This window comes from Passer domesticus, chromosome 1 (assembly GCF_036417665.1).
Source record: "Passer domesticus isolate bPasDom1 chromosome 1, bPasDom1.hap1, whole genome shotgun sequence".
Classification (NCBI taxonomy): Eukaryota; Metazoa; Chordata; class Aves; order Passeriformes; family Passeridae; genus Passer; species Passer domesticus.
The window spans coordinates 24,021,404-24,037,907 of NC_087474.1; the positions used below are offsets into that span (position 1 = coordinate 24,021,404).

General features: G+C 41.1%; 1 protein-coding gene across 11 annotated transcripts in view; it reads left to right on the forward strand.

Moving 5' to 3' along the window:
* DYNC1I1 (dynein cytoplasmic 1 intermediate chain 1) overlaps window positions 1-16,504 on the forward strand; it is a 183,064-nt gene that overhangs the window by 139,187 nt on the left and 27,373 nt on the right. For all 11 annotated transcript variants that reach the window (XM_064410729.1, XM_064410669.1, XM_064410677.1 and 8 more), the window contains 3 exons: window positions 567-680; window positions 3,472-3,605; window positions 5,976-6,120. In XM_064410729.1, the coding sequence (XP_064266799.1) occupies window positions 567-680; window positions 3,472-3,605; window positions 5,976-6,120 (393 nt within the window). The remainder of the gene's footprint in view (window positions 1-566; window positions 681-3,471; window positions 3,606-5,975; window positions 6,121-16,504) is intronic.

The following is a 16,504-nucleotide window of genomic DNA, read 5'->3' on the forward strand; positions in this document are numbered from 1 at the left end:
TCTTGTCACTCCCCACTTATAATGACAGATTTTAAAAGGTGTATTGGCCAACACTGAAGAACATCGATGGGCTTGTTCATGTTCTTCAACTGGAGTACATTTGCAAATATTTAGCATGCAAGCCAAATTCTGACAGAGTTCAAGTTTTATGCAGCTGTTTTCTTGAATAAAGTTTTCATTTTTATTCCATTTGGACAGTTTTCCTCTTTCTGCTGGTTATTTTCAGTGTCAAAAGCCATCAGTAGAATGATACATGTCCCTGTGGGTGAAATCTCATCCACATAATTCTGTATTTTCACAGCATTACTCAGCTGGGCTGTTTTATTATGAGGAAAATGAAACTTTGAAAACATTTCCACCTCCATAACGTACTTCTTAATATTTAAATTAAAAAGAAACACAATAACCCAACCAAAGCAATTCCTATCTGGCAAAAGCTGAGTCTTATATTTTCCAGGCATTGTGTGACTATTTAATCATTCTTTAAACTAACATAGGAGACATTAGAAATTTGTTTGTGAAAGCATAAGAATGGCTCTCTGACTTCCAGTGTTCTGTGCTTTCAGCATCCTGTGTATTGTGTGAATGTAGTTGGAACACAGAATGCACACAATCTTATTACTGTCTCTACGGATGGAAAAATGTGCTCCTGGAGCCTGGACATGCTCTCAACTCCACAGGTGGGTTTGTTTTCACCAGCGTGGGGGGGGGGAAATTGTCTTTGGTAGAGCAGGATACCTGCATAGTGGAACATAGCTCCTAAGAGACAAAATCTTGCATCCTATACAAACTAAAACCAATGGATGCACTTGAAAGAGTACAGCTTGCTTCCAGCAGTCTCTGCTAAGAGCCAAACCCCATTTCCTTTACCACAAATCATGTAATTATTGTAATACGTTAATACATAGGTCAGTTTCAAGTGAAAATGAAATAGTCCATTTTAAAGCATGGTAATTACAGAAGTCGCCTGTGGTATAAATTGCACTTATTCTACAGCATTGTTTAACAAATATGGACTAGATTGCACTGCTGCTGAACACACCCTAGGCACTGCAGGTTTCCAAGGCACAGTCAGAAACTTATTTTGCTGGCTGCCTTCAGTAGCCAAAGGAACAAACAATGCAAATCAAAAGTTTTAGAACTAATTCTCCCCCACTGGAATGTTTGCTACTATTGTCTGTTCCCCCCTCCTCTCCTTTGTATCAGAAATGAAAGGAAACACAGGAAAATTGCCCAAACCACTAGTGATTATAATAATGGAAACTAAACAAAGAATCCAATGCTGAAAAAGGTGTACAGAAAGCATCTTTTAAGTGTTATCTTCTGAAGAAATACATTTGCTATTCTAACACATCACTCATTTTTATAAAGAATTTCTTAGAAAAAAATTAATATAATTTTTACGAAGCATCATGGGATCTGATCTTGTTTCAAAATGCTGCATAGAAACTCCCTATAATGATTCCATTAATCATGCACTAATGTGCAATTATTATTGAATTATTTGCTTTTCAGTGTTTACACAAGAGGTGGGACTCCTCTATCCTAACCTCAGCCATCTAAAAGTTGATGTGTCAAGTCTAAGTTAGAAATTCAAGTTTTCTGTACCACTGAGGTGGAGAGAGGCTGGTACTTCTGGAGGGTGACTCATCCCATCCAAGTGTGAAAAGCCATTTCAGATACCCACCCTGGGACATGGAACTGTCCTATCTTAGGGTGGAGGAGGATTCTGGAAGTCATCACATCTACTCCTCTACTCAAAGTGAGACCAACTTCAAATTTTGACCACATTGCTCATGTAAGGCAACAGTGTGGGGCTGGTAGTTGTGCCCTGGGACTGTAAGAAACCAATACTCTTCTGTAGTAGAAATGGAGGCATCTAAAATGGCCCTGGCATAATGCCTTCCACAGTTTCTCACCTAAACATCAAGAAGATAAATCAAATCCCACCCCTACATATTCATTTACTGGAATACTAAAGTCTGAAGCACAGATCTGTGAACATCTGAGTTACAGTATCTCATCACTCAAATGGAATTTCCCTGCTCCAAGTCTGGCTCTCGACAAGGATGGGAACACACCCCACATTACACTGAAGTCTGGCACATGGCTCATGGTGATCTAGAAAAGAGAGGCACAGGACTTGACGTCAAGCTGCCTGCCATAGCTTTAAACTGGGAGGAGTAAAGTGTTGCTGATGTGTGTCAGTCTGAAACTTTCCAAAGACACAGCTCCAGAGCACTTGTGTACAGTCATGGTGTGGGCGCTGGGAGCAGAGTGTCCACCACAGTCTATGGCCATGCCTCTGCAGAGACACTAAATGATGATCTCACCCCAGAAGGTTGTAACAAAAATATATGGTCTCTCTCCCATATAACAGAGTTTCTCTCTCTCTCACTCACATGTTTACAGAAATATGGGGTGGTCTCCCAATGCATTTTCCATGCCTTGTTTTGCCTTTATAATAGAACCGAATTTATTTCAAAGAAAAGCATAAACCAAGCAGAAGAATTTCTCTGTGGGTTTGCATCACTCTCCTTTCACAGGGATACCCAATTTCTTTACAGAAAAAAAAGCCCTTTTGAGAAAAACCGTACAGGCTTTGGCCCTAGAAGAACAGCAGCACAGACCTTTTAAACATAGAGAACATAACCACTTAAATAGCTAAAAATGAAAATGGTTAAATCATTCAGGCCTTTTGTGGATTCTTGGGTTACACCATTTAGGCTGAAAAACTAAAAATTTGTGCAAAATCTGCTCAAAGCATACACATCTTGCAACAGCCACAAACTTGCATGGTTATTTTATTTGCAATTGCAAAAATGGGCATGCTGATTTACTTTAAAATATAGCTACCAAATGAAAACAAAAAACATTCCTGCTGGTTTGTAGCTTGATGGTGGAGTCTAGAGGGAGTGTTTATGGTTACCTCAGAAAATCCCTGAAAAGCAATGCTTAGAATGGTGGTAGTGACAGGACCCCAACTTTTTAATTTTGTTCTGCAAAGGGACAAATGACACAGTGAAATAAATGCCTCACATGCACATGATATTGCAAGAGCTTCCTGACAAGTGATTTCCAGAATGTAAATAGAAGGGTATTGCATGATTTATTAAAGCCTGGGGCTGGCAAATGTAACCATTAAGGTATTATCTTTAGTTTCTGCACCATTAGATTTCAAATTCTCACCTGTCATCTCTGGCTGATTTAAGATGATGCAGAAAAGGCCAGTGCCTTCCTGCCAGTCTCATATGTGTGACAGACAGCACTGGGGATGGCAGGAGCATCCTGGTTTGTGACACTGCATCTTCTTACAACATCTTATGTAGAAACCAAATGTGACTGGGTCAAATGATTTCATCTTCCTCTCCTGCTACTCCATGTAATATTTAGAAATCAGTTTTAAAAAAACCCCAACCCAGACTAACGAAAGGAGGATGCCAGCATAATAACAAAAACCTGTTTTGGTAGGAGAGCATGGAGCTGGTATACAATAAGTCCAAACCAGTGGCGGTCACAGGAATGGCTTTCCCAACTGGAGATGTCAATAACTTTGTCGTGGGCAGTGAAGAGGGAACAGTCTACACAGCCTGTCGTCACGGAAGGTGAAGTTCAGCATTTTGTACTTATAAAACGTTGTGTACCTGTGTTGATGAGAGATAGCCAAGTGTACGTGGAAAGTGTTCAATATGTTCTTCTCTTGGATCAACAATGTTTGTACTGTTCCTGTGACCAGCACAGGAGCTCCCTGACTTTCAGCATCTTTGCTACACCCTGCTATAGTGGGGCAGTTACCCCAGGCTCCCCGTGTAGCTGGTGGGGAGCAACGATTACCCTAAGGCTGACTTTATTTACCTTTTTCAGTCATGTGCCTGAAGAGAAGGTGGCTGGGCCCTCAAAAATACTTCTTTCTCACCTGTGAGATGAGATGAGATGAGATGAGATGAGATGAGATGAGATGAGATGAGATGAGATGAGATGAGATGATGGAGGTTTACACAGCTGTGTACACGTTTATACACCTAGCTGAGACACCAGTGTCTATGTCTGCACAAGTCAAACAAGGCCCTCAGAGACACTTCTGTTGCAGGGTAATCAGGCCTAAACCAATATCGAATGGTAATCTGTTTTATTTTTTACCATTCTCAGCTCCATCTTCAGTCTCCACAGGAATAAATCGGAGAAAAGCCACCATGGGCCTGGTTCCTTTAATAAGACAGATGCAGCCACAGTGTGCCACATGGGTTCTAGACAATCCTGTGCTTTCTCATGCTGTGGTCACACATAACATAACCCAGGCTGTAGTTTGGTATTGCAAGTTCCTTGTTTGGCACCCCGCAAACCTGCAGGATGCTAGTGTGATCTCTTAGCTTCCAGTAGTAGTTTTATCTCTGGGAAACTTGAAAGGCTTTTGTAAAGAACAAAAGCTTGGTTTTCCACTGACAGACGTGGAGCTTATCTGCCCCGCAATATTCTGTGAACTCATATTGTATCATATTCTGAGTTTATGTTGGCCAAAAAGACATTGATACAGTGATTTAAGATTGTAAGGCTTCTGTTACACATCCCAAATATTTTATAAATACTGTTTCACATATGTTTTGTTCAATGACTTTTTATTTTTATATATTTTTATTTTAGCCTGACAGCTGACAGTGTTGCAAAATTGTGTCTATTTAGACATGATTTGAATGAGTCTTAGGCTATTAGGATGAATGAAGCATGCCCAAGGGCATTTCTCACTTCTGAACTTTCAGACTTGCCTGGTTTGTTCCTCACAAGAGGAGGAAGGTGTCAGATCCTCTTTTAGTACACCTTTTTAGAAGCCTTCTGCTGACCATTGACAAAAGCTCTTCTGCTCCTGCTTGTCTTTCCTGGAGCTTTTTGCTATCATCCCAGGTTTACTTCCAGAGGCTCCTGTGTCCTTCAGCCCAGCACAGTGAAGAGCCATATGTCATTCTGGAAAAAGGTGTGTCAAAGCACAGCAGACACCCAGGGTGGTCTCAGTGCTCCAGAACTCCCCCTACCCCACTGACTACGTGGCAGAGAGCTGGGATAAAACAAGAGGTGTCCTTTGTATCCAGCACTGCAGGGCTCAGCCCCTGCTCCAGCACATGCTGCGAGGTCTGGCAGGGGAACATAAGTGAGGTCACCCTGTCCACTCTGGAGAGGTGAGGGGACACTGCACCAGCTGGATGAGGGAGCAGTTTCCTCTGGCACAGCTCCATATCTTCTTTCACACTGGCACAGGGCAATTTTTCTATAATCTAGCTAAAAGGGTAATTTCATTATTCCCTTTTCTGTGTACACTGTGAGACAGCACTGACAACTTATCTAGCATCATTTGCTTCCAGGAAGAAGAAAACTGTGCACATTGCCTCTTACACAGCGTTGTACTTTTCCTTGCTAATAGATATTCCAGCCTCTGGCTGATGAAATGCACATCTCCCCTTGTTCAAACTAATGACTATATGATACCTGATCGCAGGATCAATTACTTCACTTTTTGTGAAAAAGCATTTGCTTCCTAGTGACTTGATTGACTGCTATGAAAAGTTATCTTAGATATTTAAGAGAAAAAGAATTGCCCATGATAAGTCATTAACATATCTGCATTTTTATTTCAATGGTTATTCCTTGATAATGGCTTACTCTGAGGCATAAGCTATAGTATAATTACAATTTAGAATTTTATAATTATACAGAAGTGTTACTTCAATCTACAGGAGTAGACCATGTATGTAGAAGTGAGTAAGGTAAATCTTCAGAAGGAAGAGAAATTCTCCCTGTGCTTGATTCTAAGCATTAATGTTGCCCACTGGAGTAAACTTCTGCAGGCAAAGTCCTTAGCAGAAGGAGAAAGATTTGCAGGTTAAATAGAACTTTAAAAGGAAACAGGACCCTAACAGTAAAGTTATGTTAAAACACTAGGTGTTGAACCACTCTCTGCATGTAAATCCTTCTTCTTCCTGCAGTAAAGCTGGCATTGGTGAAATTTTTGAAGGCCACCAAGGACCTGTCACAGGAATCAACTGTCACATGGCAGTGGGTCCAATAGACTTTTCCCATCTCTTTGTCACATCATCATTTGACTGGACAGTGAAATTGTGGACCACAAAGGTAAGAAATCCAAGTTGGGCTGGGACAAGTAATTCTACTTGTGAAAATGCTGTTGTCAGAAATATTTTAATACTGTCTATCAAGTCCTAAGAACCAATTAATTGAAATGCTGTGATTAGAATGAGCATTGTGATAGAATTGTAAGTAAAATATATAGCTACTGTAATAACCCTCAATCATATTTGCCATGGAGCATACCTTACCATTTAGGAGACCTTCATTTCAGTGTTAACCCTAGTGCTGAGCAGTTTCGCAAGGCAAGGAGATGAGGATGTCTTGTACTCCCAGCCATCAAACAATCCATTCAGCACTCCCTGTGCAGGCTAAACTGCAAGGCTGATATTATGCACCGTGGTGGTGCAGGAGCAGGAACAGCTTCCTCTGATGAAGCAACAGGGGAAGTGCACATACAACTTACTTCTATCAATATCACCTGCAAAATTCCCTGCTGGAGGAGGCTGTGATAGCCAAAAGGTATAAAATGTCCCAATGACATTAGACACTGGAAGCAGGGAGGAAGCACATGCTGGAACTTACATTCATGACCACCAGGGATCTGCTGCTGACTGCTCTGTGGCCGTCTGTCCGTGACCTCTTCCAGAGAGAGCAGCAGAAGAGCAGAAATGGCACAGTCCTGTGGAACTTTGAAACCCCAACACTCCATGGGACAGACTAAACAGACCAACCTGATGGATACAGTCTGAGTAAAACAGAACAATGAGATGTAAAGTCCTAATTATATAAGTAATCTAAATTTATGTTTTTATACACCAGAGTAGAGAACTGCCCTCCGAATGTCAGGTTCTTGCTTTAACCAAGTTGGTTTTATGCCTGCATTTGTTTCACATCTTGAGCTGCACCCAGCAGAGTTCCCGTACTGGAAGCTGACCACAGTCAGGAAGTATCTCAGCATGTGTTCCTCCAAGCATCAGGGCTTGGAGATGCTAGAACAGATGCACAGCAAATGTAAATATGCAAGTGATCAGAAGGGCTCATGTGACAGCCTTGTGCTGGAAAAAGAACCAGTTACCTAGATGGTAACTTGAATCAGCTTCCATAGTAGCTTCCCAATGCTTTTGTTAATGGCTTGATCCAATGTGTGTGCTAATTAACAGGTATCTTTTCCTAATCAGCAATGACCACAGCTGTTGGTTTTGTCTTGAGCATTGCACTTCAGGAAACTCACAATGAGAAAGGTGCATGATTTACCTAATTCACATGTAACTAAATACATCACTAGACCCAGCCTGAACCAATGCAAAAGTAATCCAGAGGAGTGGACATGGACGGCTGGAATGCTTCTGGGATGGTTCCTAGGTGGCAATTGTTAGAAAAGGCTGCATGATAGCCAGGGGATGGACAGCTTAAATGTTGGCTCACTGGGGCTAGATAGACTGGTGTGTGAGACAAGGGAGTCCTGGGCAGTGGTGACTTCCCTTGGGAGCAAGGGAATATTGGAGTGTTGAAGCTGAAGCTGAGTAAGGGGAGAAGAATTTGTGGGGAGTGCAGGGAAGATGAAAGGCAAGTATTGAATTCCAATCACACATGTACAGAAAAGTCTTGGACTGGTATTTAGCTGTCAGCTTGAGGCTGAATATGGCAATAAGGGTCTCATTCATCTGCAGCTTAAATGAAATTGCATTAAGGGATAATAAAGCCTGATTTTTATTTTAAACTCTTGGGATTTTAGAAGTTAGTAGTAACACTAACACAGCACATTTTGGGCACAAAGACACTGCAGATAGTAATACACAGTTATCCTTGTGGAACATTTCAGTGCCAGAATGGTTGGGTCTGATTTTGTTCAAGACAATCAGTTTTCAAAGAACCAAACCATTTAAATTTCTGATATCTATCAAGCTGTGGCTTGTCTGGCAAGAGAGGCTTCCTGAGAAAGCTGTTTGAGCTGGGCGAGCTGTGATGTGCATGTGACACACCACAGCACCGCTCAGACCTGGAAGCTGCACTGCTCTTTTGGATCACTCACTTTCTTCTGGAGCAGGTTTAAGCAGCAGCAGCAGCCCCAGGCTGCTGCCCTGCCAGCCACTGCCTTGTGAAAACATCCTCTGAGACACTAGACAAGTTCTTGAATTGTGATGAATGTTTTCTTTTTCTCCCCATTCAACTGCATCAGAAGTTTATTTCCATATTGTCTGAATAATTTTCTTGGCTGGAGCTACTACATATTTAAGGCTCTCTTTGTTCAGTTCTCATAGTCAAGGCTCAGTCAATCAGTGGGCTCTGAAAAAAAAATAGTGGATTGATATAAAGTATTAAGTGCTTCTGCTAGCTAACAAGATTTTAGTCGGAATTCCTTTATTCCTTTAGTTTTTTATTTGTAAATTTAGTCTCCCTATCAGCATCCAAAGCCATATTGCTTTCCTGCTTCTACCAGCGTTGTCTGTTTAATCCTGTGCACATTATCCTCTTTGGTCATGAAATTCAATTCCTTTCTGTTTCACAGGTTCAGAGTCAATGTCCAATTGTAAAGTGAACCATAAAAGCTTTGTGTTTATATTGTCTATTGATGTTGTGTAGCATCCTGGGGTGCTTACAAGAAAAGCATTTTCATAGCAGGCATTTGACTGATGGATTGAAAGCACCATCTCCCTTAAAAACTCTCACTTTACATTTTATAATGTTTTTGTGGTTAACACATTTTCTAGCTAAAGGCAGTTCAGCCAGGTGACTGAGAATAAGATTTTCACTAGCGGATGAATGAGCGTTTTGTAGATAGCACTAACACAAGGTTCATATTATCATCCATCACATTAGCCAAAAATTAGATCCCTGTGTGAATAGCAAGCAACCAGAAGCAACAGGAAAAGAAACAGAATTTGCAAAGATAGTTGCTTGATAACCACGGCATTACCTGGTTCCTGATGAAGTTAATAGGGCTTTCACCTTGAATTTGTGCTACACCATGTGAGCAAGTCTGGGATGCAGAGCTGTCAAAGGGAAGTCCCGATGTGAAGTGTCTGTGGAGCTCTGCCCTTAATTAGGTAGTGTCGGTACGATGCTTTGAAGAGGTAAAGTGCTAAGTGGAAATGCTAAGTGTTGTTAATTAATTAAACACTAATCCTCATGAATGAATAGCATGAGGTTAAATAATGAAATGTAAGTATTGTTATTATTACAGCAATTGCTGTTTGGAGAGCAAATTTTTTGATATTGTGTCAAGAGATGGAAGCTGTCTTGGAATTGTTAAAACATAGCAAAACATAAGCTGGCTTCAGCTAAAGCCTAGAAGATGGTTTGTTTGCTGCTAAGGGAGTTAATAAGGGTCTGGACAGACAGCTGGATTTTGTTAGCTTTTTCATCCTTCACATGCCTTCTTTAGCTCTTATTCTTCCACTGAGGGGAGGTGCTAATGACTAATTTTCTCCTCTTGCACCTATGCCTAAGTTGTGCTCAGATGGGCAGAGATTGGAATAACTGTAAAACATTGCTGTATCCCCATCCATGCTGGTCTCCCTCCACCTAATGTTTAAGTAATGGTGGTAATGCCAGAGGTGAGCAGACTGGTAGTAGGGCCACCACATAACCATTAGCAGGGTCTACTGGAGCCTGAGGTCATGTGTGCCCCCAGTGACAGATCACCCACTGTGTGTCTATGCTCAGTTTTTCTTTGCTAGTATGTGCATCAATGGTAGTGCCTTCCTCGTGCCTCTCCTTTCTTTTTTTTTTCTTATGCTCTTCACATGCTGCTCTTCTCTTCTGTATGCTCTGCTATTCTAGTCTGTTGAGTTTTTTTGAGAAACCACATTTTAAACAGCAAACATTCCCATTTCTATGCTATGTGCCTTCACATACATCTCTGTACCTTGAATGTCTTATGTCCATGTGCTTGCTGACAACCTGGGTACAACCCAATCCTCCTGTCTCCTGGAGCAAATAATTTTACCTGTTATATCTTCCTTTCAGCATGTAACTTCAGACTCCACTGGTTTTCATTTAGTCTAGAGTTGAACACCATCTCCTCCAAGGTCCAGCTGAAGCCTACCTTTAGAAAAATGCAAAGAAGCATGTGGTAGTGGTGGTGGTGGTGGTGCTATAGACCTCTATAGGTACCTCTGCCCTTCCCTAAAAACCTTGCTGATAGGATCTGATCAGATCCACCTAATAGACCAAATTTACTGTGATGGAAAAGGGTGTTGCAGAATGAACCAGGGCACTACTTGATGGTCACCATTGGGCCACATCTTCTCATATTATCATGTAAGGCACTTTAGATGACTCTTCATATGAAGCTGGATTCTCCTGCATCTTTTATTACGCAGAGCTTTCACACTTTGGTTTCTTATGCAGCCACTGGAAGCAGTAACAGTACTGCATACATTAGACCCCTCTTGGAGAGACCACCATTCCTGCCCACCACTGTCTATGCAGGAGCCCAAGTCTGGCAGATGATCAGTTGCTGTAGCTTTTGGTGGCTTTCTTGCATCTGGGCAGCCTCAGGCCATGTCTAAATCGGCAGACGTGTCAGCACTTTGGAGCTCCCAAGTCTGTCTTCGTATCCTGGCTTTTCCCAAACCACTGCCAGGAAGGAATCAGCCTCTTTATCCCATACCACATGCACATATACATATGACCCTTGATTTGCAGCCAGAATCCTGTGGAATCCTTTACTTCTCCTCCCTCTGACTGATTTTGGTGGGTCTCAAATGTCTACCTCAAGGGACAATTTCCCTCCTCTTATTTTGGATACCTGACTAGAATGGTCTCCCTCACTGATGCATTACCACACAAAGCTCCTTCTTTTCTCTTTGATAAAAGCAATTAAAATTATTGATTTGATTAATTGCTGCCCAAATGTTAATTTTATCTGATTAGAGGGAATGACAAAGGGTAATAAAATAGCATGCTGGGATTTCATGGAAATGATCTCTCTGTGGTGTGAGTTCAGAATTTTGAGTTTGATCCAAAAACAAGTCAATGAATGAATTTGCTTCAGAGCACACTTTCTGTCAGAAGGCCAAGCTGACTTGGGGAAGAGGGTGGAGTTGCCTGTTCAGACAGGATTTTTTTAGGTTTTGCCCTTTACCTCTGGAGCCAGAGGTCTGGCTCTCATCCAGCTATAAAAAAAAAAAAAAAAAAAAAAAAAAAAAAAAGGTATTTTCTTGGTAATTTTAAAGAGCAAAACCAAAGTGAAGTCAGGTGGCTTGAAATCAGTCCCAAGTCCTTCACTTGAAATACTTCTTATTATTTCAGTTGCCTATGTAGCCATATTTGATAAGTGTTAGGAAAATATTTATCAGCTGGCCAACATGCTTAATTTACTAACATGAAACATGGTGCTTCTTTGTAATACATTTAGTGAACAATGGCACACACACAAACAAAACAGTCATCTAAAATACTGAGTTCTAAAAACTGAGTGGGCTAAAATGTATTTCAGAAAACCCTAATATAAATCCAGCTGTAGCAGTGAAAGCTCTATTTGCACATGGAAAGCAGAATTGGATTTCAGGAGCTTATATAATCTGTGCAAAACAAAGTCATCATTCCTTTTTTTCCCTGAAATCAAAATGCAAACCTCCCACTGACAGTTCTGTTGCAGAATTACACTGGAGGATCAAGCTCGCAAGGAATAGTGAAGCATTTCAGGACAATTATCAGTACATAAAGCCTAGGACTTCTTCCCTAATGGAAATTTTCTCCCACCTGCTTCAGGCAGCCATCCTTTCTCTGCCATGTGAGAGACTTTTGTTATCAGTAAAAAAAAAAAAAGGAACTGTGTTCAAAGTCCTACAAGATGAAGTCGTCTTCAATAATAATTAGCCTCAAAATCATTGCTTGCTGACCCATGAAAGCTCTGCAGGCATCCTGGTGGCAGCAGCCACAAATACTAATCTCGGCTGTTAGCAGACAGAGCTGTAACATCAGCTGTGTCAGCCATCCTGCAATGCTCCTCGTGCTCCTGCTTGCTGGCAGCTGAACTGCAGCAGCAGCAGGGTCACTGGAAATCCTGGCAATTGGCTGAGTACAACGCAAGGCTGGGCCAGGTACCCTGCGACGAAGCAGCGTTTTCCATTAAAAAGAAAAATTGAATTTTCAGGGGCCTCATACCGAATGTTCCCATCAGAATCACAGGGGTGGGACCCAACCAAACCACAGCTACATTATCCCACTCCTCTCCTCGCCTTGCAATTTGAGCTAAACTACCTCTCTTTAACAACTTGAGGCCCGAAGGAGGGAGACCGGTGCCACTGACCCCAGAAGAGGTACGTGCAGGACCCCAGTGCATGCCACTGCCTCTCCTGCATGGCAGGAAAGCACTAGTGCACCAATCCAGCTTCTCCCAAATCATCTCAGCCACTCTCCAGCTCTGCTTCCTTGTCCCACCTGTGAGGGATATAAACAGGGAGTGATGATTGAAGGTAGAAGACCAAATCTGCCCTTCGGTGTTTCACTCTGTGTTTCCTCTGACCAGGACTTGGTAATTCTTCCATCAACATGCCTTGCTTATAATTTTCAGCAAGTCCCTCAAGAGCTCCTCTGAAAAATAATCCAGGAATATAGTAATATAAAGGCAGGAGTATGAACTACAGAAACTATGAATCAGTTTGCTAGGCAAGGGCAGTAGAACTTTCTATAGTGTTTTGAACTTCTTAAAAGAAAGTGAGCCATTTTTAGAACAATAGTATTTCTAAAGGAGTCTTTTGACACAAATGCATAGTTAGTAATTTAGGAAGAAGTACTGTCCTGCTTAGAGCATGTTTTAGATAAAAGGTGGAAAACTTGATTACCATTTAGTGATGAAGTCAGCAGTCTGAGGAAATACAGAAAAAATGGCAGATACCTGTATAGGCTTTTCCAGTGTTGCTGTCTGCACATGCCTCCAGTTTGATGTGGGTGAATGAAGCAGAGAATATTAAACCTCACAGAGTGGAAACCCATAGGCACAACTCTTGTAATTGTGGAATAAGAGGGGCTCCAGGTTAGGAATTAAAACTGGATGATCTAAAATGCAGAAACAAGAATACACCAGCCTGGCCAGCAGGAACTAGGGATAAAAGTAAGCTGGGGAACACTGTAAGCCAGTCTGCCTTACATGCATTCTGATGTTTTTAAAGTTCATCCATTGCAAGAAAATCTTCTAAATAATTTAAATTTACAGTAGGCATCAAGTAATGCACATTTATATCAAACTCACTGAAAATAGTTCTTCAGCTAATATACAGTGGTAAAGAAGAATGGCATTCTTTCTGCTTTTTTTTTTTTCCTTTAGAAAATAGAAAGGTATTTTTCTATTGGGTAAGTGGAAAGGCATGGTAGAAGAGAACTTTGGAAGTACAGTAGCACAGCCAGAATGTTGCACCTCTGCTGAGTACTTAAAGAGTTAAGAAGGATTAACCACATAAGGAGTTTACCTGTCAGTAAAACTAGCTTCTAGGCTATATCCACAGATTTCAAAAGCTCTGCTGTTTGAATTTCTGATGCTCTCAAAAGACAAGTGCTGTCTGACTTTCCAAGTTCTTTTATTTTTTTTCTTCATACCATGGTATTAGACATTGAGATCAGTTCTCATTAAAACCGCCTGTGCCAATCATCAAACCTTTTTTTCCTTTGCTTCCTTCTTTTATACTCACTTGTGGCGCTTTGACTTTGAAGGAAACCACAAAAATGTAATCATCAGGTTATCTCCAGACTCGGTCTGCTCTCATAGCCCCTTTCCTTTTGGTCTTACCCTTGTCCCCTCCTCTATCCATAACAATTCCCACGTGTTTATGCAAAAATATTGGACCTTCTTTTATTATTGACAATTAAGAAAGGCAACTGTTTTGGCATTTCTGCAAGAACAATAATTTCTAAAAGTGAACAGTTTTCTGCTTTGTCTGTCTGCAACTTTTAGAATGCCGAAGCCCAATCAGTGTAACAATACTACAGCACTTAAACAAAAGGGTTGTGAAGAGCGTAGGGATCATTTCCACTCATTTCTTTCCCCCTGTTGCTTCTGAGTCTAAAACTTAAGCCTGTTGTCTTGGCAATCAAGTCAGTTTAGACTTGATTCAGTGACCTAGTAGTTATCTGACAGTGAGGTGACACAACATACAGATAGGTCACAGCCCAGTGAATGCTCTTTGAGTCCCAGAGGTTCATCTGCAATCCAGCACTGACGCTGACTGCCAGAAGGAATTTTAAGGCAGGTAAAGGAGTTTTTACTCATGTGACTCAGATTGCCAGTGACATTGGGTGGCTAAAGCTGAACATGACCCTTTTGCTTTCCCACTGCCGTCCTTTGAAGGTCTGGCTAGTCCTGGAAAAGGTGGAGCAGGCTGCAAGTTGTGAGTTGTATAGTACTGGGGGCTGTAGGATAATGATACCCTTTGTGGAGAATGCAGACAGGCTTTGCTGAGCCATCAGGGATGTACCTGTAACTACTGCCTCTGATTTATGACATCTAGTAACAGTTCACGGGAATGCTGTAACTTTAAAAAATGAGCAAAAACTGAACTAAGTCAAGGCCCACAAGTATAGCATCCAAGCAGGAGCTATTGGATAATCCTAGATCACTGCAACTATTAGAAAACAGATTTTGGAGAAACATGATAGTCCAGAACTGGCAAAATTCCTGTGGAGATCAGTCAGTCTGAATGAAACCAGGGCCTCTTTGACTCCGTACGAACAGAGAGAGAACATGCAGACTTACAAGAGCAGTAGAGCCTTATACAGAGCCGAGGACTGAACTCCTCACCACAAGAGGAATGGACAAGTAATCCTAAACAGGTAATAGCTGGTGTCCCAAGAAGAACACCATTGAAGGGGGAAAGATCAAGACCAGAGTAAAGCAAATTTGCTGAGTATTTGACTCAATATTCCCAGCAGCTTTTCATTTCTGCTGTGCTGTCTGCATATTTTGAGTTGGCCTGGTTAAGTGGCACCATCAGAAGGGAAACAATGAGCCTGGATTCAGCAAAATACTGAGGTCTCTTCCAAGATGGAAAAGACGGGGCCTATAAAACACTGAACAAGCTCAGATCCTATCCTGAGCAGAAGTTCCACAAGCTGTGCCCTGTCCCAGTTTCTTTCACATCATCTAGTCAGTGTGACACTGCAGCACTCACTTTAAATAAAGACAGAAGATTGTACCTTCCCTATGTGTTATCTCTGCTGAAAGAAATATCTTTCTTTGACACCATTTTGCATGTTGTGGTTTTGGTTTGTTTTTTTTTTAATTAATTAAGACTATTTATAGAATACTTGGTCTCACAGGGACCAAGTTCATAGAATCATAGAATGGTTTGGGTTGAAGGCTCTGTAAAGATCATCTCGTTCCCAACTCCTATTCCCTGGTTTGTTGAAGGGCCAAACAGAGGAACAGACACTGCTCAGGACCACTCTGGCTCTGCTCTTTCCAAGTGCCTGGAAGCCTGAGCTTGAACCTAAACAACATTAGCTTGTTCAGAAAGTTTCTATGCCAAGGACTAATGAATGCATCATATTTGCTGCACACCTAGAGAAACAAAATCAGCTTGAATCAACTTGCAAGTACTACACAATACTGATGGCTGCTGTTAATATGGTGAGAGCCAGAAGTATGGTGTTTGGCTTATCATCTTTAGAACAGAAGACAGTTGAGTAGAAAGAAAGAAGTGGAGACAGCAGAGTGTGTGGTGTCACCACACACCTGTACTGCTGAAGGCACAGTCTAGGAAAGTACCTTTAAGTGGAGCTGACACCCACAGAAATTGTGGCAAAGTGTAAAAAAGTGCTCGTTTCATGAAATAGGCAAAGCCAATAGTTTTTTCCATGGCTTTTTAGAAGTCAGATGCTAGTTAAAACCTGTGTATATGTATACATTCCTTTATATGGATAATTAGCTACTTCATGTGTGGCGCCTCATGGATTAAAGAAAATTCTTCTATGCAAATAAGTGGAATAGACTGGTCAAATTTATATGTGTAAAAACCCCCACTTTTATATAAATGTGTAGAATTTATTTAGGTGAGCTTCTTATTTCACAGACAAGTCTTACTTCCTAGACAGCCAATGGGTACATAAAATGTTCACTCTTCATTGTGCTCTTAAACAATACCTCTATAAAAACACTGAGGATAAATGATTGATAACATATTTAAATAGATGAGAAAAAAAGCCCACATGTCTTGGAATTGACTTTTTGCTTTTTCCACTAAACACTCAAATCATGTCCTTTTGGAATCAATGGCAAAACTCCATTGATTTTTAGGGCTATATTTTCACCCTACATTCTTCTTTTTCAGTAATAAGTAGATTTGACCCAAGTTTTTCTGAAGATACTGCTTTAAACTATTTCTTCTCTTCTATAGAATAACAGAGTAGGTTCATATTTAAGAATGAAAGCTCATCAAGTTTAAATTTCAGTTGTTTTCTAATAATAGCCATATGTTAGTTATGGATT